This window comes from Myiozetetes cayanensis, unplaced genomic scaffold (genome assembly GCF_022539395.1).
Source record: "Myiozetetes cayanensis isolate MyiCay16 unplaced genomic scaffold, myiCay2020 scf2-11, whole genome shotgun sequence".
Lineage (NCBI taxonomy): Eukaryota > Metazoa > Chordata > Aves > Passeriformes > Tyrannidae > Myiozetetes > Myiozetetes cayanensis.
The window spans coordinates 74419767-74447140 of record NW_026087411.1 but is presented as its reverse complement, the minus strand read 5'-3'; the positions used below and the strand labels follow the sequence as shown (position 1 = coordinate 74447140).

Genomic DNA, 27374 nt, shown 5'->3' with positions numbered 1-27374 from the left:
TTCTTCCTTTCGCCTGCACCTCGAATAAAGCGGGGGCGGGGGGGTGGGGGTAAACCCTTAGGAAGAATCCTCACTCTTTCATGGACAAAGTTTGTGCCCCTCTCCTCCTCTCCTCCCTCCTTCCTTTTCCTCCCCACCCCCCGGCAGAAGGAGCTCTTGATACGCCGCTAAACTAACGAAACGAGGTAACTCCTGCTGCGCCCCTTGTCTCAGGGCACTGGATATCCTGTTTATGCTGCCGCTGTGTATATGTTTATGTGCAGGAGCCCATCCCCCCGCTCCTCCACACCCCCACGCAGGGGAATATTTCCAGGCAAGGAGCCTTTCCAGTGCTCACGTTAAATACGATGATTTATAAACAACTCGCAGAAGAAAGCTGTTTCTTGTTAGTAGTAATAAATTCCCCGGTCCGCCCTATTGTGTTATTTCGATGAAGATAGCGGGAGCCTGAGACGCGCACCTACCCCCGTGAGCAGTTTATTTTCGAGACAAAGCTATGGCTTTCAGCTCAAAAATGGGCAGCGAACTCTTTTCGCGGCGGCCAGCCGGGCGCTGCTCATTCCTAGTAAATCCGGATCCAGTTCCAGGGTCTCTTTGCTTCCTGTCCGGGCCGCAACTTCTTTTTTTTTTTTTTTTTTTTTTTTTTTTTTTTTTTTTCTTTTTTTTCTTTTTTTTTTTCCCCCTATCCCCTTCTTTTTTTCCTAATTTTTTTTTCCTTTTTCCACCACTCCCTCACACCCAATCTTCCGCACCAACGCAGAGTCGCCAGCGCCGCCGAGGCGGTCACGCAGACATCCCGTCCCGGAGGGACGGGACAAGCAGAACAATACCCCCCACCGCAGTCCCCGAGGTGCGAAGCCTCGACATCACCGGAGAAGCGGGGCGCTCCGGCGAGCGCTGGGTGCCGGGAGGGCAGGGCCGGCGGGCAGGGAGCGGGCCGCCCTGTCCCGGCTCCCCGCCCCCGGGGGCGCGGCGCTTCCCGGCCCTCCGGAGGGGCTGGCTGCGAGGCGGTGCTGAGAAAGTTGGGGGCGGGAAGGCGGGTACCCCCCCGCATCCGCACCGCCAGCTCCGGGGCGGCACGGCCGCGCTCCGCGCAGAGACCCGCGGTGGGGTGAGAGCAACAGGAGCCGGCGGGCGGACCGGCGGCGGCGGCAGCGGCGGCGGCATCCTCCCGCCGGCAGGGCGGGCGGGGCGGGGCGGGGCGAGGCCGTGCGGCGCGCCCCCTGCCCTGCCCTCGGTGCGCTCGCCTCCGGCCCCGCTCCCCGCGCTCCGTTCCCCCTCGGAGTTGGGCTCCGGGGGGCGTGGCCGGGGGCGTGGCCGGGGGCGTGGCCGCGCGGGCGGGCCGCGCCAATGGCGCGCGGCGGCGGCGGCGTTCGGCGGGAGCGGCGCGTCCGTCAGGGCGCGGGGAGCCAATGGCGCGCGGCGGCGGGGCGGGGCGGCCGCGCGTGCCTTCGCAGTGGGCCCCGCCGCGCGGGCCGGGGGGGCGCGGGCGCCGCGCGGCGCCCGAGGCGAAAAAGTAGCTGTCAAATGCGCGGCGCCTTTAACCGGCGCGATCAGTGCGGCTCGGCGAGTCATGGCGACCGCAGCCTCCAACCACTACAGCCTGCTCGCCTCCGGCTCCCCCATGGTGCACGCCGAGCCGCCCGGCGGCATGCAGCCCGGCGGCGGCTACCGCGACGCCGGCGCCCTGGTGCAGGCGGACTACGCGCTGCAGAGCAACGGGCACCCGCTGAGCCACGCTCACCAGTGGATCGCGGCGCTGTCCCACGGCGGCCCCGGCGGTGGCGGCGGCGGCGGCGGCGGCGGGGCGGCGGCGGCGGCGGCGGCGGAGAGGCGCCCTGGTCGGCGGGCGCGCTGGGCCAGCCCGACATCAAGCCGGCGGTGGTGCAGGCGGGCGGGCGCGGCGACGATGCCGCCGCCGCCGCAGCACCCGCCGCCGGGGCGGGCGCCGCACCTGGTGCACCACGGCGGCGGCGGCGGAGGGCACCACGCGGCGGCGGCGGCGGCGGCGGCGGCGGCGGCGTGGCGGGCGGGCGGCGCGGCGCACCTGCCGCCCGGCATGGCCGCGGCCAACGGCGCGCAGGCGGGGCTGCTCTACTCGCAGCCGCCCGGCTTCACCGTCAACGGGATGCTCGGCGCCGGGCAGCCCGGGCTGCACCACCACGGCCTGCGCGACGCCCACGAGGAGCCGCCGCCGGGGCCGCCGCACCACGGCCCCGAGCACCCGCCGCCGCCCCACGGCCCCCATCCCGGGGCGGCCGGGCCGGCGCCGTCCGCCGCCGCCGCCGCGCCCCCCGGGCCGCCGCCACACCACGACCCGCACTCGGACGAGGACACGCCGACCTCCGACGACCTGGAGCAGTTCGCCAAGCAGTTCAAGCAGCGGCGCATCAAACTGGGATTTACCCAAGCGGACGTGGGGCTGGCGCTGGGCACCCTCTACGGCAACGTCTTCTCGCAGACCACCATCTGCCGCTTCGAGGCCCTGCAGCTCAGCTTCAAGAACATGTGCAAGCTGAAGCCTTTGTTGAACAAGTGGTTGGAGGAAGCGGACTCCTCCTCGGGCAGCCCCACCAGCATAGACAAGATCGCGGCGCAGGGCCGCAAGCGGAAAAAGCGCACCTCCATCGAGGTGAGCGTCAAGGGCGCGCTGGAGAGCCACTTCCTCAAGTGCCCCAAGCCCTCCGCCCAGGAGATCACCTCGCTCGCGGACAGCCTACAGCTGGAGAAGGAGGTGGTGAGAGTGTGGTTTTGTAACAGGAGACAGAAAGAGAAGCGCATGACTCCCCCGGGAGGGACGCTGCCGGGCGCCGAGGACGTGTACGGGGCCAGCAGGGACACACCGCCGCACCACGGGGTGCAGACCCCCGTGCAGTGAACTCGCGGCGGGGGCGCCCGGCCCCTCCTCCTCCTCCTCCTCCTCCTCCTCTTCTCCTCCTCCTCCTCTCCTTCCCCCAACTTTTGATTGTCCTCCTTTTTTTTGTTTGTTTGTTTTTCTTTTTTTAATTATTTTATTTTCTCCTATCTTTAAAAAAGACAAAAAATCAAAAAAAAAACCCAAACAAATAACGCGAAAAAAGAGAAAAGAAAACAAAAAGCGAGCGAGCGAGAGGGCGAGCGCCAATCACAGTGGACAGACAGACAGACAGACAGACAAAGCACCTGCACCACACTGTCCCCTTAGACGGTAGCAGGTGCGATGCTGTATTTTGACCTTTCCAGACGAGTGCCCGTGCACCGGAGTGGAGTGAGTACCGCGCACGGGCAGGCAGGCGGGCACCGGCAGGGCAGCGGCAGGTACAGGCAGGGCAGGGGCAGGCACCGGCAGGGCAGGCGCAAGGCGAAGCGGTTCGCACAAAACTCTCGCTTGCTGGCAAAAACATACGGCGCTGCCCTACCGGGGAGGGGCGAAGGGGAAGGGGGTATGCAGCCACCTCGGGTCCCCTCTGCAGCCCCCTTCCGCCACACAAAGGCAGACTGCATTGTGGAATGTCGCTCGGTGTTGGCACATGCTGCTGTGTTTATTTTCTGTGGATCCCCTATATGAATATATGGGAAAAAAAAAAAAAAAGGAAGAGAACTGAAAAGCTATCCCTTTTGATGTAGACAGTATTTAACCTTACCAATTTGCACTGCAAGAAAATCGAAGTTTACATAAACAAACTCTTTATTTTTTCTTTTTTTCCCCTTCCTTTCCGACCTTAATTTTGCAAATGACTTGCATTTTCCACGGTGAGCGTTAGTCAACCAGTGACCAATCTACGATATGTTAATGTGTTTTAGCCTTTGCTTTATGTGTATATGTGAACTTTTGTTATAAACAAGTCTTCTTAAATACGTGTAACGCTTATTTTCTCCTTTTACTGAAGCAAAAAGAATTAGTGTATGTGTATGTATGTATGCATATGCATGTGTGCGTAGACTTACATATATACACATACATATAATTTCTATATATACACATATATTTGCACCTCAGCTTCTGTTCTCCAGAGACGTGACTCTCGTAATTGCTTAATATATGCCTTCAATGGCAAGAGTAGAGTTTGGAGAAGGGAGAATAAATGCAAATCAACAAAGTAAACTTCATTTTCAGGCAGTGTGTCCAGGGGCCGAGGCGCAGCCAGAAGGGAGTAAAAAAAATATGTGCAATCCTTCCAGATTGTGCCAGTGTGGATGATCAAGGCCCGGTGTGGGGAAGGTGGAGAGGGAACTACATGTTTCCAGGGTTTTCCCGGAGAAAGTAGCACTTCCTTGAGAGGGAAAGGGGATTATTTCTTTTCCCCATCACCACCCCCTCAGCGCCCTTTCCTTCCCCTCCTCCCCCCGCAGCTCCCTTGCGTGCGTGCCTTTGGCATCCCCAGTCTCACAGCCCGGGCAACCTGGGCTTATATCAGCCTACAAACTTTCTTTCATTGAGCAGTTTCGCATTAAGACAGAGCCAGGGAGAACCTGAGGAGCTGCTGGGCCTGAGGTGGGGGTCGGGTGCTTACAACTGCCTGTAAACACACGCTGCCCCCTCCTCTCCGCAGAGACCGTGTGCATTTCTTTCCCACTTTTAATTTTCGTATTTATTTTATTTTATTTTCTATTTGTATCCAGCCCCTCTCCCTCCCCATCCTCCCCTTGTCCTTTGGTCAGATTGTGGTATAATTTATTGAAGGAAAGGACCAGTTATAACTTGGGCAGCCTTGTGTCTTTCACTGGGGAATGAAATGAAGTGGGGAAAAAAAATGCCATTTTTCAATCCGTGTTTTTTTCCACCCTTTTGTTAATAGTTTTAAAGTGCATTTCGTGACATTATCTTGTTGGGAAATGGTTAACTTCCCCCCCAAAAAAAGAGAAAAACCCACGGGGACAAAAGGAAAAAAAAAAAAGAAAAAAAAAGGAAAACAAAAAGCTCTGAAGGGAAGCGGGACCTTGGAGCAGCGCATGTATGTGCGTGTGTCTGCGTGCGTGTTTGTGTACTTATGCACACACACAGCTATGCATATACATTAGAGGAACTTTAAACTATGATAGTTATAAATTCATAAAGGGATCGTTTAGTCAGCACAAATGGGTGCTATAGAGACAAAGCATTTTTATAATCTAAAAGTTTACTTAGTTGAGTGTTGGAAATTATGGAGAAAAAACAGTGAAGCATTCTTTCGCAGAACTCTCCTATAAATATTGCATTCAGTAGCTAAGGCTTTAGAATATGTTTCTCATTGTCTTTTAAAACGCCTGTGACATTGGGTTTTCTTTCCTTCTTTCTTTCTCTCTTTCTTGCTTTCTTTCTCTTTTTCTTCTTGGTAAGACAGATGATGATTTCTAAGAGGCACACATGCATTAGCCTTTTTCCTGGTTTTCCAACAATTGTTACAAAGATACGGGCACCAAGCTTTTCTCTTTTCTTTCTTTCTTTCTTTTTTTTTTTGTTTTGTTTTGGGTTTTGTGGTTTTTTTGTTGTTGTTGTTGAGCTGCTTGTTATTTAAAGTGTTGAGGACTAGCGCCTAGTGAAGTGAATCAGATCAGGGCAGATCCAGTGGTAAAGGGAGGAAATGAACTTTCAGACACTTATTAATACGTGCGTAAGGTCAGAAAACGGAGTCAAGAGGATGTTTGAAAAAGCCTCAAACTCCAAATAGGTTTACTAAAAAAAAGTTACCACGCAAACCTTACCACTATGTATATATGTTTAATATTTGTCCTTTGAAATGCAGAAATAGTTTCAATGTTTTCTTTGTCTATTTTTCTTTTTTTTTAAATGCTACCCAGGGAAATATTTTCATATCATTTTTAAGTGGCCTGCCTCAATGTATATTTATTTCTTTTAAAGCAAACAGGTTCTGGAAACTGTTTTTCTGTAGCTTTAAATGAGTAGGTGAACAAAATCTATATGGGATGTAATTTTTTTTGGTTCAGTCTCTTTAAAAATACTTTGTTTTGGTACATTTGGATGTGCTTGTGGGGAAAAATAAAAACGCAGAGATCCTTATATATTTATGTTAAAGTAATATTTTATTATCTACATAAAACAGAAATGCACAATACCTTCATAGTTTCTTCTAATTATTGAAATATCGTTATTTTATTTTTAAAGATAGCATAGATTTGCATAGTTCTTAAGATTTGGAGGGAGAAGACCGCAGTACTTATACTGAGTTGAGTTCTGTGTAAAAGCACCGCCATTCCTTTATATTTCATGGAATTTTTGGAATAAATTTGATGCCTGTACTGAGAGGTTCCATGCTCATAACTTTCAGGGTCTAGAAGGAGAGCCTCGGGAGCTGTGTTCATTGTGTCTCTCCGCAGATGAACCTCAACCGTGTGTTTTGGAGCATTGATTTCTGTGCGAGTAGGGGTGTCCTGCCTTTGATGCTGGTGGGGAGATCTGCTCCTCAAGTTGGTTGCATATTCTGGCGGAAGGCATGGGGGAGAAAAGACTAGATTCTTTTCGGTCTCCTTGATAATTTAAGGTCTAACTCCTTAAAAAAAAAAAAAAAAAAAAAAAAAAAGAGAGAGAGAGAAAGAAAAAGAAAAAAAGGAGAGAGAAAAAGAAAAAAGAAAAACAAAAAGGCGGGGCTTAATGATGGTAGTACCATTTGCAGGAGGAAGAATGCGGCTGCCCAGCGGGGCTGCGCACCCCCGGGCCGAGCTGGGCCCCGGCCCCCGAGGCGACGGCCCCGAGGCGACAGGGCCGGGACTCTCACGTTATGGGCGGCTGCGGCTCCGTGTGTGTAACGACCCGGTCGGTTTTTCCCGGAGGGGTCCCAGCTGGACACCCGCGGGACTTGCGCGCTGGCAAGTGACATCCAACAGGGCAGTGTTCGCATACGCGGTGGAGTGTTCAGGTCCTTTTTGGCTGGCTCAGTTTCCTAAGTGCGATATCCTGCTCTTCTCCTCCCCCCCGTTCACGATAGTTTCTAGGCTTATTAGATTTAATCATCTTTTCTAACTTCTAGTCAATATTACACTCATCCTGAACAGATTCAGCTAAATGATCTTATCAATAGTTTCGAAGAGAAGTGACAGAAAGAAGAAGTGTTTTGTGACCGCAGACGTGCTGACGGGTAAAATGTTGAAGCCGGGTATGGATTTAAAAGTCCTTGGTCAATAGCCCGCGGAACGGTCTGCGGAAAGCGAGCAGCCTCTGCCCTCTGCAGGACACTCGGGTGGGCGCCCAGGGAATATTTCGCCTTTGACGACAGGGGCCCGCTATCGGGGAGCGCTCCGGTGTCGGGTGGACAGGAGGTGACTTGGATGGATGGTGATGGCCGGCGAGAGCCGGTGGCGGGACGGCGTGACCGGCCGCTGCTTGGGGCCGAGCCGCTCCCGGCGGGGGCCCCCGGGCTGCTCCTCCGGGGCTCTTTGCCCAGCGAGGGGTTGACCTTATGGGAGCGAGTTCTCTCGCCCTTCTGGACTGGTCGTGGGGAGGTCGGCCGATGCGGGGAGTCATTATTCCTGTTTCCTTCAGTCTCTCTTTTAAGGGAAAGGAGGTGGAAATGGAGCAGCCATAGGATGCTCCTTCTGCAGGTGGATGTCAGGGTTCGCGGTCGCTTCCCGGACTCCCCTGCTCTCATTCCCATCAGGGACACTCTGTCATAGGTCAGATGTCAACAACAAAAGCCCTACTTCCTCGGCTCACGCTCTCTTGTGGAGGCCGAAACTGTAGGGCGGAAGGAGACTGTGTATTCCCAAACATTTTAGTTGTGATTGCCTCTCCCCCTTGTCCCGGGCTCCGCAGGGACGAGAGGCAGTGGTTGGTGCTGCCCTGCCCGCTCCCGCCGCCTCCCAGCCCCGCCGTCTTTCCCGAGGGTGAGCAATGGGGGCCGAGGTTTGAAAAGAGAGAAGCAGGAGAAGGGGAAATAATGTGGCAAATCCCCCGGGCTGCGGGGCAGGCCGGGGTGGTGTCTAATCAGGCGATGTTCTCGGGCTGGACAGCTTGTGAGAGCCCCGGCGGGGGCAGAGGCCCCAGTTGGCCTCGGCTCCGCCCCGTCGTCTCTTTCTCTCTCTCTTTCTCCCTCGGGCTTTGTTGACGACAGTTCGGGGTCCCCGCAGCGACCCCTTCTCCAGTTCCCGGTCCTCCGAGCGAGCTTCTGGCCCGCACCGGGCCTTGGGGGTGCGGCGGAGCTGGCCCGGCTGCCTACACCTTCCCGGCCTCCGCCCCGCCTTGGACCCGACCCCAGCCTGGGACTGTCCCCCCTTCCGGCTGATTCAGTGGGGGAAAACCCCGTCCCGCGGCTGCCTACCCTTGTCTGCCGGGCGGCCCCAGGCCCCGGGGTTGTCCCAAGCCTCGCTGTTAGAGGTTAGGTGGCTCTTTGTTGTGGTGCCGTCGGCGTCGGGGGAAGAGGACGGGTGACCCTCCCTGGGAAGGGAGGCGACGGCCTCCGGTGGGCGATGAGGCGGGGGGACGGTGGGGAGAGCAGTCACCGGCGGGTGGGCGCTCTGGGTTTAGTCTGACTTAAACCTCTGGGCTTAGGTACAGCAGTGGGACAGGGTGGCAGGCACGGGAGGTCCCTCCAGCTGGAGCCCGGGCAGCGCCTTGCGGGGCAGGCAGGGGTTGGGGGTAAGGAAAGAAACTGCCCGCGGCTTCTTGGCTGTGGACGGGGCAGCGGCGGCCTTCTGCTGCCTCCAGAACGGAGGCTGGGCGTTGGGGTCTGTCTTGGGAATCGCGGCTCTTCCGCCTCCCCTGCTTCTGCCGGGGGGGTCTATTTATTGTGCTTTTCGGAAGGGTCAGGGCCTGGGCTGCCTCTCCGTCTTTTATCTTGAGACGGAAAAGATAAAAAGCGAATTTTCAGAGTTGCAGACGTTAAGTTGGCAATCTGTGCTCGGAGCATGGCCGGCTTGCCGTCGGGGATGTAGGAAGATGTTCCGCAAAGGGAGTTTCCTCCTGTCTCGGACAGGCAATGCTGGGAAAATTAGGCTCTGGGGAAAATTAGTTTGAGCAAACCCAAAGAGTGCTGTAGCGGAAATGGTAAAACAAAAAGCAAGAACTCTTCCTCAGACGCGACTTCTCATCAAATCATAAACCAAACAAATGGGCTTTTCGGATGGCGAGTCCCAGCTACAGCGAGTGGATTCTCATGCCGCAGCCGGTCTCAACCCGTGGCCTGACCCGCGCTGTGGGTCTCTTCCCTCGAACCGCATATCCCTCTCTGCAAACTCCCTGTAAATACCTCCGAAATTCGGCCAAGTGTCCCGAATATACCGGGGTTTCACACAGGGCCCGCGGGGCCGGGGAGGCCGCCTGTGCCAGCGCGGAGCCCCTTTCCCTCGCAAGCCCTTTCCCCGCAGCGGCCCACCGCCCGCACCAGAGCCGAGCCTGTCTGCGGGACGCAGGCGTCGGATCCTGCCCTCCCGTCGGTGGGCAAGGAGAAGCATGAGGCGAGGGCAGCAGCGAAGGAGCGGCCGAAACTCTGCCGGCGCTGCCAGGAGGGGCGGTGGGCGGGCGCTGAGCCCCTGCCCAGGGTCTGGGTGGTTGGAGAGTTGGCGCCGGGTTCCCTTCACCCCGGGGAGGTGCCGTGTTGGCCGGTGTCTGCCTGGCCCCGTCCGGGGCAGGAGGTCTGCCTCCCTCAGCGAGTGGGGGTGCAGGGCGTGCGGGCCGGCCGGGGGGCCCATCGCTCCCACGGCGGGGCCGGGGTGGTGCGGGCCGTCCCGGCGCGGGGCTCCAGCTCGCCGGCTGCAGCTCTCCCGGCGGCCTTGCAACGTCTCGCCCTGCCGGGCTGAGCTGTACCGCTCCCTGTGTCCCCGGGCCTGTCCGCACAGATGTCATTTTTAAGGATTAAAATGAGAGCAGGCCGATAGGAAATTGGCGGCCGGTGTTTCTCCCCTTCCTCTTCGCACGGCGGTAAATCCTGGCAGGAAAACACGGGCCCCCTGATGATGGGACCGCTCTCCCCCTCCTCTTCCCTGTCCCGTCTCCTCCTGTCCTGGGACTTGTAAGAGGCGCTCGTCTAAAAGTTAGGACTTGTTTTTAGCCAGCCTGACTCATTCATTAATTCTCTTTCCCTCCTTGATTCATTCATGTCTACAGTCATTCATTGCCAAGTCCATGGAGGCATCAGCTCCTTGGTCAGTAGGGGAGACGTACAAACAAGGATGGTGCTATTTATTTCCCTCTGCCTGTGGATTTCTAAGACGTTCAAGCAGGCACAATCATTAAACTAATTTGTATTTGATTGTTTGGGCGGACGGGGGTGAATTTTATTGCACTAAGCATTCAAGCACGCACGCATCGCTGATTACCAGTATACATTAAATAAAGTTGTTTGTACACATTGTCTTACCACATATAGGCAGTCTTATTATTCTAATTACTCTAATTAGTGCATTGAAATGTTTTCTACTTGATTTGAGGAGACAGTGATTAGTTCTATTACTTCTTTTAACTCTTATTTCATGGAAAACTGTTGATGCATGTTCCAATTACCTTGTTTTTCTCTTTAATATACCACGGGCCAAAATTATTATGAAACTATACCGTTGGTGGGTAGAATCATACATCTATTTTTCCTTTTTAAAAGAGCTTCCATTTTTTTATATATATAAATCCCACCACCAGAAAGAAAACCGCTCCACCCCCAAAGCGTTCACAAATAATTATTTCTAGCCAAATCAGCACGTTGCTTCTTAACAATTTCTTCTGCTAGTGCTTAAGTACTTTACGCTTGCAACATTAACTTTTCTTATTTTTTTTCTTAAAAAGAAAAAAAGGGGGAGTCTAATGTATACTTCACGCAAAGCTATTTCATAAGTTTTAAATTAAGGTTACTATTAATTGATAGGATCAGTTCATCAAACATGTTACTTCTATAGGGAATTGTAATTAAAACCTTAATCCCGTTCGAGACTTAGTTTTATCTTAAACACTTTCTTGAGGAATTTCCCCCCCTTTTTCCCTGGCGGTTGCTGCTTGAAGCACGGTGGGGGTGCGGACGAGGACCCAGACCCCACCAGAACAGGGAGGTTATTTTGTTATCATAATAGCCATCTTCACTATTGAACCAATAGAGGTTTTATGTCGAGTTTTGGGATGTGTGTATGTGTGTTGGCCTTTTGTGTTGATGTGGCGTCCACTTAAACCCAGCCGGTGACAAAGCGGGCAGCGGGCACGGAATCTCGCCTTCCTTTCAGGTTACAGAACAGGGATACTGGCTATTTCTCGGTCATAAAAACACTGCTTTTATTGTTGGTGTCTTCCCCCCCTCTTCCCGTTAGTTTGTTAAATAAATACGAAGGGATGGAAAGGGGGGACAAGAAACGCAAACTATCTCTTAAATTTTTAGAAGTCCAGGTCTGGAGGGAAATCTATGGAGTTACATAGGTAAATACTGGGCCTAGGCTGCTTATACTTTTAATATTTAAACGGGGATTACAGGGGATCTAAAGACGCCTTCCTAACCTTTGCCAATTGCCTGTGCGAGAAGAAATCCCGCAAGATGCATAAAGGGGCGAGACGGCTTCCCACCGCCTCTGACAAACGACTCCGCCGCTGGCGTGGCTGAGGACCGACTTTCCCCCCGGGGCGGGGTTGGCGGGGGACGGTCAGCGGTGAGGTTTTCGGGGGTGTTTGAGAGCGTGTGCCCTGCTCCTCCTTCCCTCAGAGCACCGTCCGGCCCCTCCGCGCGGTGCGGTCGCGGCGCTGGCGGCGCTCCGGTCCCGGGAATTCGCCGCCGGCCGGGCCGGCACCGGAGCCGGGCCGCGCGTGGAGTGCGGGCGCCCCCCAGCGGCCGCTCCCGCCGCAGCCGCGGGGACTCCCCCGGGAAGGGCTGGGGAGCATCCAGCGAGAGCCTCCCCTCCGCTCCGAGACCCCCCGCTCTCCTTGGACACACGGGGCTGGGCTCCGGGAAATCTGTCCGAGAGGTCGCTGGAGCCCGAGGTGCCTCTGGGCGAGGGAAGAGAAAGTCGTGAGTACGCTTGTTCTCTTCCCCTCGGTTCCTACTTTTCTTTTTTTCTTTTTTTTTTTTTTTTTTTTTTTAATATATACACAGCAACAACAAAGTCCCGTGTTAAACATGCTGCTTCTCCCGCCGTCTGGATGGGATTAAAAGAAAAAAAAAAAAAACAAACCCAAAACAAAACAAAAAAACCCCCACCAACCACCCAGCAAAACCACGGTTTATTCTCAAGCCCCAGAAAATCGGGAGCGAAGAGGTTATTCGGCTCCCCTCCTCCTCCCGCTGAGATGTCCTGTCCCTCAGACTGGCAATCCCTCTTCCAGCTCCGGCGTGTTGGATAACAGGACAAAGCCATGCCACTTCTTCTCCGCGGCGTGGAAGCGGCCCCGTGTGGTGCCACCCGTGGAGGGGGAGAGTTGTGGGGCTCGGTTGTTCTGACCGCGCTGAGTGGGCGCGGTGTCGCTCCTGCAGCCGCCCTCAAGCTTGCCGCGGGGTGTGAGCCCAGCGCCTCTAGGAGCTGTTCCTCGCCCGCCGCGCAGCTCCCGGTAAGCGAGGGCACAGCCAGGGCAGCGGGAGTCGGGCAGGTCCCGGAGGGCTCTAAGCGCTTCCCACCTCTGCAAGCGCCTTCCCCACCCGGCTCCCTTCTGGGAAGGCAGGGGTGCCCAAATCCCACCGTTTCACCACATGGCTTCTCTTCTTGCTGAATCAAACCAACCCACATGCCAGACTGGCATCACCATAGGCCTCCAAAGAAAACCCACCACCACCCCAAAAACACTTCTCCATTGGACGAATTCCCCATTTTTCAGGAAGAGAGGACTAGAGGCAGCCCTGGTCTCCTGCAGGGCCTTCTGGTGCTGGCTGGGTGCTCTATCTTTTCACCCAACACCATGACACCCTCCCCAGGCCGCCTGGCAGCTGTCAGGGGTTCAGCTGTGTGGGACCCAGGCCCCCGCAGCAGCATGGGCTGGTGAGACTGTACAGGTTTACATCTTGTGTTTATTTCAGTGCTGCTGGTTTTGTAATTACCACTTGCCACGCGGCGTATGTAGGTGATGAAAATGTTAAAATATTGTGAATATCAAGAACCCAAGCCATTCAGACATTCTGCTACAGCAGACTTCATTGCACTGAAAACTGATAAGTGACATATCACGATCTCAGAGTCTCTTGTTAACTCAATAAGCAAATTGAGCTGAAACAAAACAACACAAAACACCCATAACAGATTAAGTTTTAGGAAGAAATAAGCATTCTGCGCAGAGCTAATCACACTACAGGCAGGCAATACTGTAGCAGTGAGCAGACATGAGAGAAAACAACCTGTTTTCCAGCTGAACATCAATGCTGGACCTGTTCAGATAACAGAAACGAGATGCTATGCTATGGCTGGAACTGGAAAGGTAAGCAGTGGCTACACCTTTAGCTACAGACGAAGCCTGTGTCCATCCGACCTGCGGCGACAGTTTTGTTTTCAGTAGGCAGAAAGCCATGACAAAAGTTCTGCCTCTAAATGGAAAAGCTGGCTTTGTTCCAGGCACCTTTCCTAAACCAGCAGATAGGTTAGGATTGATTTATTTGCTAATAGGTCTAAGGAGCTGGAGAATATTGGCCTTTTGCATACTAAGTTTGCATACACCCTCAGTGTACAATTCATATCCCAAACTAGAAGTTTTTAATTTTAGGAAGAATCAAGGCCTTTAACTTAAAAGCAGACCCTCATCAAAATCATGCATGTCTGGCTCTTTGAATTGTGCAAGAAAGAGGACGGACAACCTAGCCTGTCCACATGTCTTGTGTAGCCAACCAAAGGAGGTGGATGTTTCAAGAGGACCTGCAGAGCGGCCTCTGGTCCCTTTGGCTTCAGTGCTGACCCCTTTCCAGCTGACCATTCAGAAATACAGGCCCACCAACAGCAGCAGCAAGGCCACTTTAGGTTTTATATCTATAGAGGTAGGTCAGATTTCACTTCCCTTCGCTGCCACACACACTACCCACAAAGCTGAAATCAATCTCCCTCTTCCCTGCCTGGCCCAGCACCTTGACTCCTGCATTCCTGCCACTACATCTCCAGCGAAAGGGCAGAAGAGGGCTCACCCTGAGAATCAACACATAACCTGGCAGCTACGCCTCAGTTACACCTTCAGTTAATTCCCCTTGGCCTGAATCCAAGACTTCCCACATCCTAGCACTGCCCTACTGCCAGACTTGGACCTAACATTTACCATGTCAAATAAGGTTAGATGCAGTAGACTCCTTCTAGTCCTAAACACACAGCCTGAACAGCCATAGGCTGTTATAGGCAGCAGGAAGCCCCTTCATTTAAAGGTGCCAAACACCTTCTAGTTAAGGTCAAATTCAGCAGTGACCAGAGAGTCTGGGATAAGGACACACTGCTCATCCCAAATGCTAAACTAACAGCTGCCCAAACTGTTAACATTTATTATTGGATACTGGTACTAGAAAAGATAACGTGGACTGACAATCACATCTGTCACATTCAGTGCAGTTCTTAGACTATTTAATGTCTATTTTCTTATTTTTTAAAAAATATTTCACCTGTGATTGAGCCCTGAGTTTGTAGCCAGTTAACAAGGCTAAAATCTAAGCATGATTTATCCTTTTCACAAAGAAACTATGCAGACTGTATCACTGGGCTCTAACTGCACTTTGAAACCTATTGGCCTGAAGTTTGAACTTAAATTGTTTGTGCATTTGCATTCAGAGGGATGGACATGACCTTGTTACAAAATGCTGCTGCACTTATTTTAACTCCCGAAGATATTTGGCAGTTCAAGACTGCCTGGTCACTGCGTCAGGGCATTTTTTATTTCTAGCTCTGCAAAACTGTGAGGGAAAGCATTATGTTAAAATCTGTTTGTAATAATAAATGCCTACATTGTATATAATGACATTTGATTTTACCAGTGAATAAACTATTGCAGCATGCATGGTATCACATCTACAGCATTCTGTTTAAATTTCAATCAAGACTGCCAATGCCATTGTAAAGTAACAGAGGAGAGTTTGCATTTTTGAATGTTTTCACAACACTAAGCTTTCCCCCATCCGTCTGGACATATAACAAGTACAAGTATCCGAGTATGGAGAATACGTAACTGCTTTCACTTGCCCAAAAAATGCATGCCTGCCAAATAATAATGTAATAAAGTGTAGTACAGGCTCTCAGGCATTAAAGTCTGGAAATACAGAAATAATTTGAAATCTAGTTTTATCCGTGTGTTTTCGAACTGTTTGCATTATCAGAAGTGCCACACAGAGAAAGACACCTGATGGTGTTTCAGATTTTTGTGTGAATTCTCCACACTGTGAAACAGGTATTGGGTCAGACACAAGGGCTGTCAGAATGATGTCTAAAAACTGTACTTAGCGTGTTTCAAAAGTCAGCTACATTTTGTCCAAGATGCACAGAAGTCAGGTCCAGTCTCATCTCTTACACTTCTGGATAATCGGAAGCATCAGCAGCTGTAAGTTGGTGCTAGAAGACAGTTTTAGCATGTTTGGAATGATACTGGCCTGAGGCAAAGCTGTGCTACAAAAGCTGAATGCTTCAGGAGGTGCTGGAGATTAAAAGTCTTATTAAAAGTTTCTTCAGAGATGTAAGAAAACAACTCAAAGGTCTATATTTATTTTAGCTAATTGTCTTGAACAATTAACAGTATCAGCCAAATCGAACATTTATAAAACTTGTCCAGAAGAAAATAGGCACTGATTAAACCAATATCAATTTTGGAACCAACAAAAACCCTTCAGATAATTCAGAAAAAAAAAAAAAAAAGGAGGACAAAGTCTAGCAAAGCAATTGCTCATTTTCAATTCAATACTTTGGTTGTTCTTGAGAAGTGGAGTCCAATTGATCACCCGTCCTCTTCTGGTTCCCGTTTTCAAAGCTGCAGAACTCTTTAACATCTTTGCTAAATTCCAAGTTTATTGTATTATTTAAGTTCCACAACATTTAAAAGCAACTATACCACTCTAATGAAAGGGTTTAAGAAATACCTTATGATAATAAAATGTGTGTGCTAGAGTAGGAAATTATTCTTAAAAGAAACTCAACCATTATATTTTTCTTGGAGGTCTCTCTTGGTACATTGTAATCTCCATATTCTGCTTTATATCCCATCTGTCTATATACATCTGTTGTCTCTTGCTCTGTACCTAGACCACAAACAGTTTCAGCCAGCAAAACATCTATTTTTTGTAATGTACCTTGTGTAATGTGCTTTCATAGGGCTATAGTAAGCTATATATTAAACAATAATAAACTTTTCTAATAATAAAAATTTTAAAAAGCTAGCTCACGAATTTGTATTGAAAAACATCCAGTGTGGCTTATTTCAAAATGAACAGAGATAAAAATATGACAAACTGTTCCTCTGAATGCATCATATTGTATTTTATTTTGTTGGGGTTTTTTAAATGAATGCACAAAAGGTCAGTGGATTTAGACAAATAATTTATTTTTATTTATTCATTATTTTATGTACATTTGGCATTTTGCAATACTGTCAAAGGGAAACAAATTAAGTGCAAAGCAAGATAACTATTATAGGTTGAATATATTTTAACACATTTCTGTCATTGCTGAATTAGCAGACACTGACATTAATTTCAACTTCTTTATACAGGCAGTAATGGAATAAAACTGCAGAATACAGTATTACAACATTTTAAATGATCCAACATGTCAAAAGAAAAACAGGCTTAATTTACTAAATTGAAATAATTGGTTAACTTTTTCAAGATAAAAAGAAAGTATCTTTGAGTTAGCAATATAAGGCATTAGATAATTTCTCCGTAATAATTTAAATCCTTCATAAATATAGGGCTAACATCTCTGCTTTGTGTATGCATGTGTTCAAGCAAACCCCTACCTTATACCACAGAAACAGGAGTCAAAGGTATTCAGATGAGGAGGAGCCAGGTATCCATACCTGAGCTTCGTCTGCATACGCACAGACACCTTTGGGTTTACAAACCTCCCGCTTGGTTTTGCTAACCACTGCCTTCACCATACTTTAAATATGCTCTTATTAGCCTTTCTAATCTAAACCTCTCAACACCTGCTTCTCAAAGGATTTTTGTTAGGGAATTTGCTGAAGTCAGTTAGGACCTGCATGTTCTCATATATTCACAGTAGCATTTTATACTTCAGGGCTTGAACCACTATTATGAGGTGCAAATAAACAACCTCGCTTTGGACATTTTTTGTGGCACAGTACTGAGATGAACTACGTAAAAGTTAAGAAGCTTTGGATCACAATGAAGAGTGGCTATCCTCCTTTATGCTAATTTGAATTAAAACATTTGCATAACCAACATACTCCCACCTGTTGCTTGTTATCTTTTTAATTGAAGATAAATGTCCCCTTCCTTCGGCTGGCTTTAATTACCCAAATTGGGAGGGGGAAAAAAAAACCAACTACTAGAAAAAAAAAAAAAAGGTTTTCTAGTTGTAGCCAAGATATTTTGTAGGGAGCAATCAGATACAGTTCAACAACTAGAGCAAAGAAAGTTGTGGCCTTTAGTGGAAGTAAGTGAAGCTAGGGGACTAATTGGGAGCACTGAAGGGTAAGCAACCTCTTACTCTGAATCCACTCATACTGGCTTCCAACAGAAATTTTATATGGCCTACATGGACCCCTGGTTTTCCAGAGGTCAATTCAAGACCTCAGTTTAAAATTAGTCTCCTAGGGTCTTGTCACTGGGTAGATAGGTTCTTCTATAGGGTAATTCAGATCAGGAGATCAGTTTCCTAACTTTAGAACCTACTCTGGATATTTAAAATTCAATTATATAAATATCCTCCAGCTACAGAAAATGTGCTTAGAGGCAATTATCCCTTTTGTCCTTCTCAACTTCTTATTACAAAAAGGCATAATTTGTTTCTGGTGCTTACTGGCATAGCATGCACAGCACAGTTATTTACAAACAGTGTCCAGAACTATTCCCTCTATTGCTGCTCTTTCACCTTTTATAGTAATTAGTCTCTTTAAAAGGTAACACAGTAGGAGTTTCCTGTTACATTACTCAAACTCCTATTGTGGCAGAAAATGGAGCATACTATTAAATCATAAATACAATGCAAGTATTTTGTTGCTGGTTAATTGATGGGGAGCAGGGAGAGACCTACTATTTTTAAATTAGCACAGGTGCTGGGTTTAGGTATTTAAATTTGAAGGTCTGGAGACACCATTCCTTCTCATTCACACACAGAAATAAATGTGAGCAGGGAATTTCCCCAGGCAACTGAAGCACCTCACTTACAAACATCAGGTCAACCTCCACAACCCCCAACTCCATTATCTGCCTGGTAAGGACATGAATGCAAAACACAACAAGATGCTAAAGAACTGCAGTGGCTTTATGCTCACTAGGTAGATTCAGAATGATCACCATCACACAGATTTCACTAAGATGGCTCAGGGGCAGCTGTAATTGTAGGCAAAAGTTAAATCAGAAGGTGCAAGGTCCCCCTGTGAACACATCAATTCATGGTTGTCTTAATTCACTTTCAGTAACTTTTCCAAAACAACTTTAAGTATAGACTAGCCATTAGTTTCCAAATCACAACCAAACCAGGTATTTTTAATTCACCTCTATTACTTTCAGAACAGTTTATCTGTGGCACTGCTGTGAAGAAAATAAATCTAGAGCAACCAAGGCATGACAGAAGGAACCCATCTCTGATGGTGAGCAGAGGGCTGTACTACCCAGCAGCTCTTGGCAATGGTAAAATAATAAATAAATACACAAAAGATGGAAATTCACCAGAGTTATACCCAGTATCTCCCTAAAACGACTCAGACAGCTCAGTGTTTCATAAACTTGATCCTCTTTTTCACCTGAATTTAAACGTTAATGTTTAACACTATGAACAGTTAACTGCTGTACTCAGTTTGCAATAGAGTAAGCAGGAATAACTGGCACCTACACCATGGTAATATATATAAACAAATACATATAAACAAATACTAAAGATATTCAGACTAAACTGTTACTAATGTATTACATAAACTCAGTTTCTAAACAGAAACTATTGTCAGTACCCGAGAATAGGGTTATTTGTCTTAGTCCTTGGTGTAGCTTTCAGACTTTGGAGTGATCACACTCCTGTAAACTAATTGTGTGTTTTGTATGTTACAGAACTGCATGTTGAAAACAATAGCAAAATTTTACTTCAGTAAGTCACATTTAGATTTTCCTTAAACAGTGAAAAATGTTACTTGTCTTAAAATAACAAAAAAGGAAATTAATAAGATTCTTGTCGCTGTTCTCAACATCACAAGTTCCTTAAGATATCTATTCTTCCTTTTCCCCCTTCTCTCTGCCTTCTTCAGGAATCAGTACACTGAAGCAAACAAAACAACTGCAGGGCATGTCTCGAATCACAGAATGACAGAATGGATGAGGTTGGAAAGGGACCTCTGGAGGTCAACTAGTCCAGCCTCCAACTGCTCAAGCAGGGCCACCTAGAGTCAGTTGCCAGGATGATGAGTATATCCAAAGATGGAGACTCCACAGCCTCAGTGGGCAACCTGTGCCAAGGCCTGGTTACCCTTAGCATAAAATGTGTCATCTTGTGTTAAGTTAGAGACTTCTGTATTTCAGTTTGTGCCCAATGCCTCTTGTCCTGTGCACGGGCATCACTGAGAAGAATCTGGCTGTCTCTTCTTCATTCCCTGCCCTCCATCAGGTATTCCCACATATTCATCAGATTTCCCCTGGGCCTTCTCTTCTCTAGAGCCTTCACTTTTAACATTTTTACATCCAAACTGCAGTTTATTTGTCATTAGAAAAGGACCAATAGCAAAAAACCTAAGCAATTAAGCACCTGGGTGTACACGCAAAAAATAATCTCAGATTCTAACAAAAAATGTGGCTGGGCAGTGGTAGGCAAAGAAAAAATATTTTTATGTAGTTCATAAAAATGAAGAGACATCATGAATTACTGCACAAATATGTACACGAAAGGTCAATATAAGAGCCTCGAAATGCTAGATCTTGACTTAAAAGTATGAGCATGTGATACTATGTGGGAAGCTACGTTTCTGGGAAAGATAACAGCTGATCTGGAGCAAGGCACTTACTTTCCTCACATCTATAAATAGCTCTGGCCACTCTTCCACTAGTTTCCAGATAAACCTTTCTTTCGTTTCTCAACTTTCTTGACATTTGCATCACTTCAGTAACCAATGAAAATGAGTTTTCAAATAGTTGAGGGTATTTTTATTTGTTTATTTTTAGAAAAGGTGAACAAAACATGCCAGAGAAAAACTTAATTCCTCACAATGGATTCCTTTCAATTTAGGACATCTCTCCCAACTGTGCCATTTATCATTCTTAAATGAAAACAAGACAGGGAGAAACCATAGCTATATAATCTCACCACTGCCTGCTAGTACGGAAGTTGAATCTTCTTAAAAAGAGACACCTACTGCTGCTGCCCTTCTTTGAAGCTCATGAGGATCTGTAACACACAAGACTCACTTCTCAGCCCTTCCTAATGTCAGTTACCACAATTTGTCCCACGCCTGGTAATATTTAATAAAGAGCACCTTCTAGTATTTCATTTCAAGTCAGAAATCTAAAAATCACAGAAATCATCACCTCAGTGAAGGACAAACGCCTTCATGTCTAATACAGCAAATTCAGATGCACTAAACCAGGATTCTTTAAGTAATTTCAAAGCTACAACTTATGGAACCATTGTGAAAGATGAATAATGAACATATAAATCAATATATATAAAGTCGCTCCCATAGTTCTCATAATAAAATGCTACATTTTATCTAGTTTTTAAAAATTTAATAGTCCTGCAGATATAAATGGGAAATATATCCCATAAGACGCAATAAGTACACACAGTAAGAAGCAGGACTCTACACACAATTTTTGCAAATGCACAGTAGGTAACATTTCTGATGACAGTAGAGCAATTAAACTCCTCAGTCTTAATTATAGCAATATGAAAGATTACCAAAATAGTGGCAATATATCAATTACATTTGCCTGTTACTTTCATGCATTTACAGAACTATACATATAGACAGTTAGATACATGAAATTTCAAAAGTAGGAAAGGGGATGCATTTCTTAAAAAAAAAAAGAAACAAAACCCGACCAAAAAAAAGCCAAAACATGTACCACAGGCATTGGCAAGGGGCAGAAGAAGATTCTGGCATTTAGAAACTTCTCAAGTTGTCAGAATTTCTTTAATTTGCTTCTTTCTGGATGGAATTTGAAAGGTTTTAAAGTTTGGGGATGGATGTTGTTTCAGTCTTGTTTTTCAAGACAGGTAGTACAGCACTGGATAGAATTAATCTCAGTTTAGTAGCTAACCTGAGCTAAATCACAGCTTCCACAGTCTCCAGAGAGGCTCTCCAGAACATGATTCATTCTACTTTCCTTAAATATCTATCTTAGGAGGTGATTAATAACTCTCTAGGGGTGCCCAGATTCCTCCCTTGAAGGAGTTGCCTAACTTTCAGAGAGATGAATTCTACTCACCGTGTACCATGATTACGGGACATTATGTATCTGGAAAAGTTACTGTAAGAGCTCTAATGAAAGAACCAGACAGAAAATGCCAGTTTTTTAGTGGGTTTTCTTAGTTGGTTGGTTAGGGGTTTTTTGGTCTGCAATTTGGACCTCCAAGTACATGGGGATTATAAGGTCCAAACTGTTCTATATAAGTCGTGCTCATTACTGTACTTAATCAGGTGTATAATTTAAAGAGCAGAAATCCCATCCATTTCAATAGAGCTATGTAGCCAGACAGCTCAGAATTATGAATACAAGTAAGTACACTTGAAGAGGCTTTAAACAATAAAGGTATCATACTGGTTTTTAAAATTACCAAAGGAATGACGCATTTACCTACATGCCATCCCACATCAACTTCCTAAATGGTATGGAAGCCCCCTTCTAGTGTAAGGGCAGGGGCAGTTCAGAGCAAACCTCTTTTTTTGGACATGTTAGCCATGGTTTTTTAACATTTGTTGCCAAAGCACATCTTTTACAAAGCTTCAGAAAGACAGACGAGATCAAAGGACAAGATTAAACAAAAGGAATATCCTTAGAAGCAAAATTTATATAACGTGACTGAGGGACAGTCTAGTGATGGAGATGACAATACAATTCAAGAATAATTAAATTCCTCCAATGGAGGAATTGCCATAATTCATTTTGGATTAAATGAAACTAGATTATAAATTTCCTGCTATATGACTGCTTCACAAGGAGACAGTCCACAGTAGTTACCGGACTTTGCATTCACACTCTTCATACCCTGTAAATACCTTTCATGTGTAGACAAACCAAAAGGCACTTTGGCAAAGCAACATAAGAAATCCAGCACATCTCTTGCCCAGGCTTTTTCTGCTGCATGGGTGGAGAGGAATTCAGTCTCCAGGTACAGTAAAACAACAGCTGAGAGTAGAATTGCTATGAAACATTTTTTTGCCATTACACTTCACAAAAGTAATTCCTGAATGACAAACTTTGAGATTTATACATATATGTTTAAGTATGTACACACATCCAAAAAATTCATATATACACACAAACATATGAGTGTATATATATAATTTATGCATACATATGTATAAATAGATAGACGCACTTAAGTATAAAATAGTGAAACTAAAAAGACAGTGATCTGTTCTTGCTTCTTTGTGACATATAAGGAAGGTCTTAAAAGTATGTTGTTTTCTTTATCCTGTAAGTACCACAAATTTCAAGTCTGGTCTATCTCCTCGTTGCTGGAAGACTTCTTGGGACTTATAAGGCCATAGCTAAAAGAGCTTCCTACTCTCTGATTGAAGGTTGAAGTCTAGAACTACAGATGGAAGTCGCTCCCAATCATTTCTCTGCTGTTTGAATTAATTATATGTTGGCAAAAACTAAGTTTTAAACAGTCCAAATATAAAGTTGATTTCAATTTATCTTTCAACTGACAACAGAGAATTCCTGAAAGAAACAATGCAACATGAAAACCAGAAAATCCTTCAGTATGAATAAAATGTCAATTTAAACCTCCTTTACGCTACCTAAAAAGCAACAGAGAATTAAATTCTTTACATGATTACAAAACCACTTATTTGATTCACTGATGCCATAGAATTTAAACTGTATTATCTACCAAGTTAACCAGTTTGAAGGCACAATGGCTATCACTTCATCCAAACCCCATTCTATTTACAGTGAAAAACAAACAAAAAGGATCTCTTCAGAAAAAAAGGAGATAAACACAGATGCACCCCTGAGAAGAGAAATTTTACAACAAAAACATTTCTGTTCTTTGTAAACTCCCATTATCTAAACCTGTGTTCTCCTATAACTAGAATAATAACATTTAATACTCAATTCCAATGAAAAATATTACCTATAGATTAAAAAACGTTTAAAAGTTCCAAGAACAATAAATGAACCCAAACATAATTGAAAGAAATGAGGTCTCACACAGAGTCACACCAAAGTTGACATCTTTCAGTGCGGAAGAAAAGTAAAGCAATCTGAAGTTCTCTGACAATGCCCAGATTTCTAAAGGAAAAAAAATGGAATGGTATAATCTAGTTGGAAATCCCATAGTGCCATCTGTGGGGAGGAAAAAATCAAAAAGCCAACTGTGCATGTCCTTCTTTGGATCTGGAATTCCCCAAAGATTCAGCAAAATTTAAAAATCTGAAGAAATAGGTCTTTCAATAAAATCAGATAAATGTTCTGTAGCTGTTTCATGACACGGTTTATAAACACCACTGGCACCAACACAAAGAGTTCAAAGCAGTCATTCAGGAGTCAGAGAGATTGTCAGATTTTTAATGATTCGTAGCAGTCCTCTAGTAGCAGTTTGGTTATTTACTGCATGAATGAAGTGTTCTTTGCCACTGATCTTCGGTACAGTAATGTACTTCTGCCAGACAAAGTATTTTTCTTCTTAGTCCAATAGGTAATAAGTGCCATCAATACAAGGATAATAGAGCCAAGATCAAATGACAGGCTATATTTCATGGTCCATATTCATCAATAATGGCTAAAAACGTAAAATTTTAAACTCAAGCTGTACATAGTGACATATTCTAGTGGTGGTATTCAAAGAAAAAAAAAAAGAAAAACTTCATCCAAGAGAGTGCAAAAAGAAGAAACCTCCAGAAATTGTCCATCAACACAGTTTTCCTTCTCCAGAGGCTAAGCAGTGCTAAAGAGAGAGTGCAATAGTACTTTGAGCTACCATCTCTTCAAAAAACAAAACAAAACAGAAAACCTCAAACAAAACAAATTCAATACTAAGGTTTGGCGATTAAAAAATCACCAGATCAACACTGCCTATTTCAAACGCATTATATTTTCATTGCTGTTTTACTGAAAAAAGATGCTTGTTTTCACACTTGATAGTAAATTTGATGCCAGTGTAAGGGACGGTTGCTAATGCATTACCCTAAGTTCTACTTTTCGTGGTACTCTGCACAATAATCAGATGTATCACAAATCAAATCTTGACCACGTCAGAAATCTGAAAAAGAAAACTGCACTGGAGTTTTCTACACACTACCAGCTACAACATTAGGTACCTGGCTCAAACTTTGTATCTCAATCCCAAGAAGCAGATGGCAATTTTCTCTTTTGCTTCTGCTCTAAGTTCAGGTGGTTCAGGTTCTTGCATTTATCTGCTCTGTTGCTTAGGCTGGACTGTAAAACATCACTACATTTATTTCAGGTGGAGGACGGGAGAAAAATTGTATCAGATACAGATCACTGCCAAACAACTGAAGAGGACAAAGTGCCTTTTTGACCTGTTCTTATACAAACTTAAACAGGTTTTTAAATAACTAATTATAGGCCAGATCATAGCATCTTATGCTGCAGGCCAAACTAGAATGCTACAATATCTGTGTATGTATATACAAATACATCTGTATAAATTTATATATACACACACAAATACATAAAAAGGAAGCACCCATATTTTCCTTACTGCTCAATATTGAACATTTGCTTTCACCTGGATATTAACATGGTTTACTGTGTGTAATACCCTATGAAGGGACATTTAAGAAGACATTCATTTGCTTTTCATTAAAGCCAAACATATGGCTGGTATTTAAAAACATGCAGTGTTACCAATTAACACAGAGCAAAATAATTCTTAGGTACAATATCAACTCTTTAAGAAACATAATACATATTAATGTATTTTACCCATTTGTATAGGTAACTAATAGTTTCTACTATTTCACAGCAGACTTATATTCTTCTTTAAAAATGTCAACACAAATTTACAGGAAACAACTCTGTCAAATGAGTTCCACAGTAGCATATGTAGGGAGTCACTGGGTGAAACTCTTTTTTATGAACACATTAGGAAAGCTGGCATTCAGTTCTAGCACAACTCTATTATCGATCTGTGAACAGAAGGACACGTCGAGTAAAGAAAGATCTTTACAAGATTCCAGCAATTTTCTTAAAGATGAGGGGCTCACCATCCTTGTCCCTGTTCAAAAACAAAACAGAATTGTAAAGTTACCAAGAATAGTGTTTTAAAGCTGTTAGTACTGTGCCATGAAAAAAATGCTACTATAACACAACTTTTATCTAGATTATTTCAATTAGTTTTCAAATTAAGAGCTTCTCGGAGACTGTGCAGAACTTTTACCTTTAAAAAGCCTATTGCATTTTCTTAACTGCTTAAGTAACCATCATTTTCTATTGGGGGGCAACTTTACAATTTCAAGGGGAATCTTTAACTACTGAAGCCAGGTACCCAAAGCCACAAAACCTCCCAGTGATCAGATGCTGGGCTTTAGCAGCAAGCAACACGGAATGCTACACTCATGTTCTCATGACTCTCCTCTTGCCTGCACTGACCAGCACAGCAGATGAGCTACTGGGGGCTAATTCCAATTCCAAACACATCAGCAAGGCTCCCAGGGCTCTGGAGTGAGGGTGGCTATTACACACACGCAGAGGCAACTGTTCAAGAGACTACTGATCATAACTATATGTACACTAAGAAAAAACACACTATTTAATCTTGCTAAAAAGCAGACCACAGTGAATAAATCCTAAGTGTCACCCAGGGTCAGATCAAGCATGGGATTCAGTCAGAAACCAAATAAATGGATGTTGATAAGCATGTATCCACACTCATTATAGCTGATGGAAATCCAGCCAGTACAGTCCATGGTGCTTAGCACGAGATGCAGCAGACTGGGCACCGGGGTGTGAGTCAGTATCCAGTAGAAAGAACCCTGCGCTCCTTGGGGTTCCTTGCACCTTACAGGACTCCCCACAGAGCTGGCAGACAGTACACTGGACCCAGAAGAGAAGATTCATACTTTATAGGAATGGCTGGAAGCCAGGCAAGTTACTCTAGGCAAGTGAACTGAGTCTGGATGTCTACAGTGGGCTAAACTGTCCATCAAGCTCTCCTGCTAAAAAGAGTTAATATAACCAGCACTACTGCTGAAACCTGCTGGCAGACACTTCAGCTTACACAGATCTATCTTGAGCTAACTGCACCCCAAAAAGCCATCTAGTCCAGGATCTTTTCTATGGTCAGGGCCAATAATGTTCCCCTCCTGCACCACTCCCATGCAAAAAAAAAAAAAACAAAACAAACAAACAAACAAAAAAAACAAAAACAAAAAACAAAAACAAAAACAAAAACAAACAAAAAAAAACAAAAAAAAAAAAAAAAAAAAAAAAAACACAAAAAAAAACCCAAAAAAAAACAAACCGAAAAAAGAAAAGCAAAAGAAGATTTTTTTAAAGCAGCTTTTCATTGGTTAATCTTCTCAATTGCCCAAAATTATCATTTTAGGGTTTTCTAAAGCTATCTTTCATGAATTCTACTACTGTTCTGAATTTCTTCATACTTACAGCCCCTTCACGACTTTCACAGTTTAACTATATAATGTTAAACAAACAAGCAAAAAACTAAGGGGCAATGAAAGAAGCAGTGAGAGATCATTCCAGTTTGCTACTTCTATATCATTCATAATCCCATGGACATCTGTTCTCTCAAGGTTGTCTGTTTTCCAGACTCTCTTGCATCTCAAAATGACTCCTGTTGTGTTGCTTCTGCCCTAATTCAGTGCTTTTGAAACTGGATGACCAGAACTATACAGTGCACTGAGTGCAAAGCCACCAATTTTATAATAAGGTCTTAGTGTGTTTTCTCCATTTCTTGCCTAAGAAACTCTAATCTTCTCTATGCCCATTAGAATGGGACATCAGCAACGAGCTGATGTTTTCTAAAAGTTATCCACAGGATGTGTTTCCTACAAAACAGTAGTTAATATAAACCCCGTCCCCCATTTGCCTAGTTAATGTTATTTTGCCTCATGCAACCACTTTGCACTTGATTGAATGGTTTTTTTCTCCTGTTTTATCACCTGTTTAATAAGAATCACAAGATCATTCTGTTATTTTTCAGTGTTAAGTTCTTTGGTTTAAGATTTTTCTACCCTG

General features: G+C 45.7%; 2 protein-coding genes across 5 annotated transcripts in view; one reads left to right on the top strand and one right to left on the bottom strand.

Annotated features, from left to right (window-relative positions):
* The first annotated feature begins 1515 nt into the window (after window positions 1–1515).
* Window positions 1516–4716, top strand: POU3F2 (POU class 3 homeobox 2). The gene is given in 3 exon segments (XM_050315529.1): window positions 1516–1802; window positions 1805–1910; window positions 1912–4716. Coding segments are annotated over 3 exon segments (1302 nt in total). The 5' UTR covers window positions 1516–1573; the 3' UTR covers window positions 2879–4716.
* Window positions 4717–17670: 12954 nt separating this feature from the next.
* The window catches only part of FBXL4 (F-box and leucine rich repeat protein 4), a 61217-nt gene continuing 51513 nt past the window's right edge, over window positions 17671–27374 (bottom strand). For all 4 annotated transcript variants that reach the window (XM_050315526.1, XM_050315528.1, XM_050315527.1 and 1 more), the window contains one exon: window positions 17671–25395. In XM_050315526.1, the coding sequence (XP_050171483.1) occupies window positions 25232–25395 (164 nt within the window). In that variant the 3' untranslated portion in view covers window positions 17671–25231. The remainder of the gene's footprint in view (window positions 25396–27374) is intronic.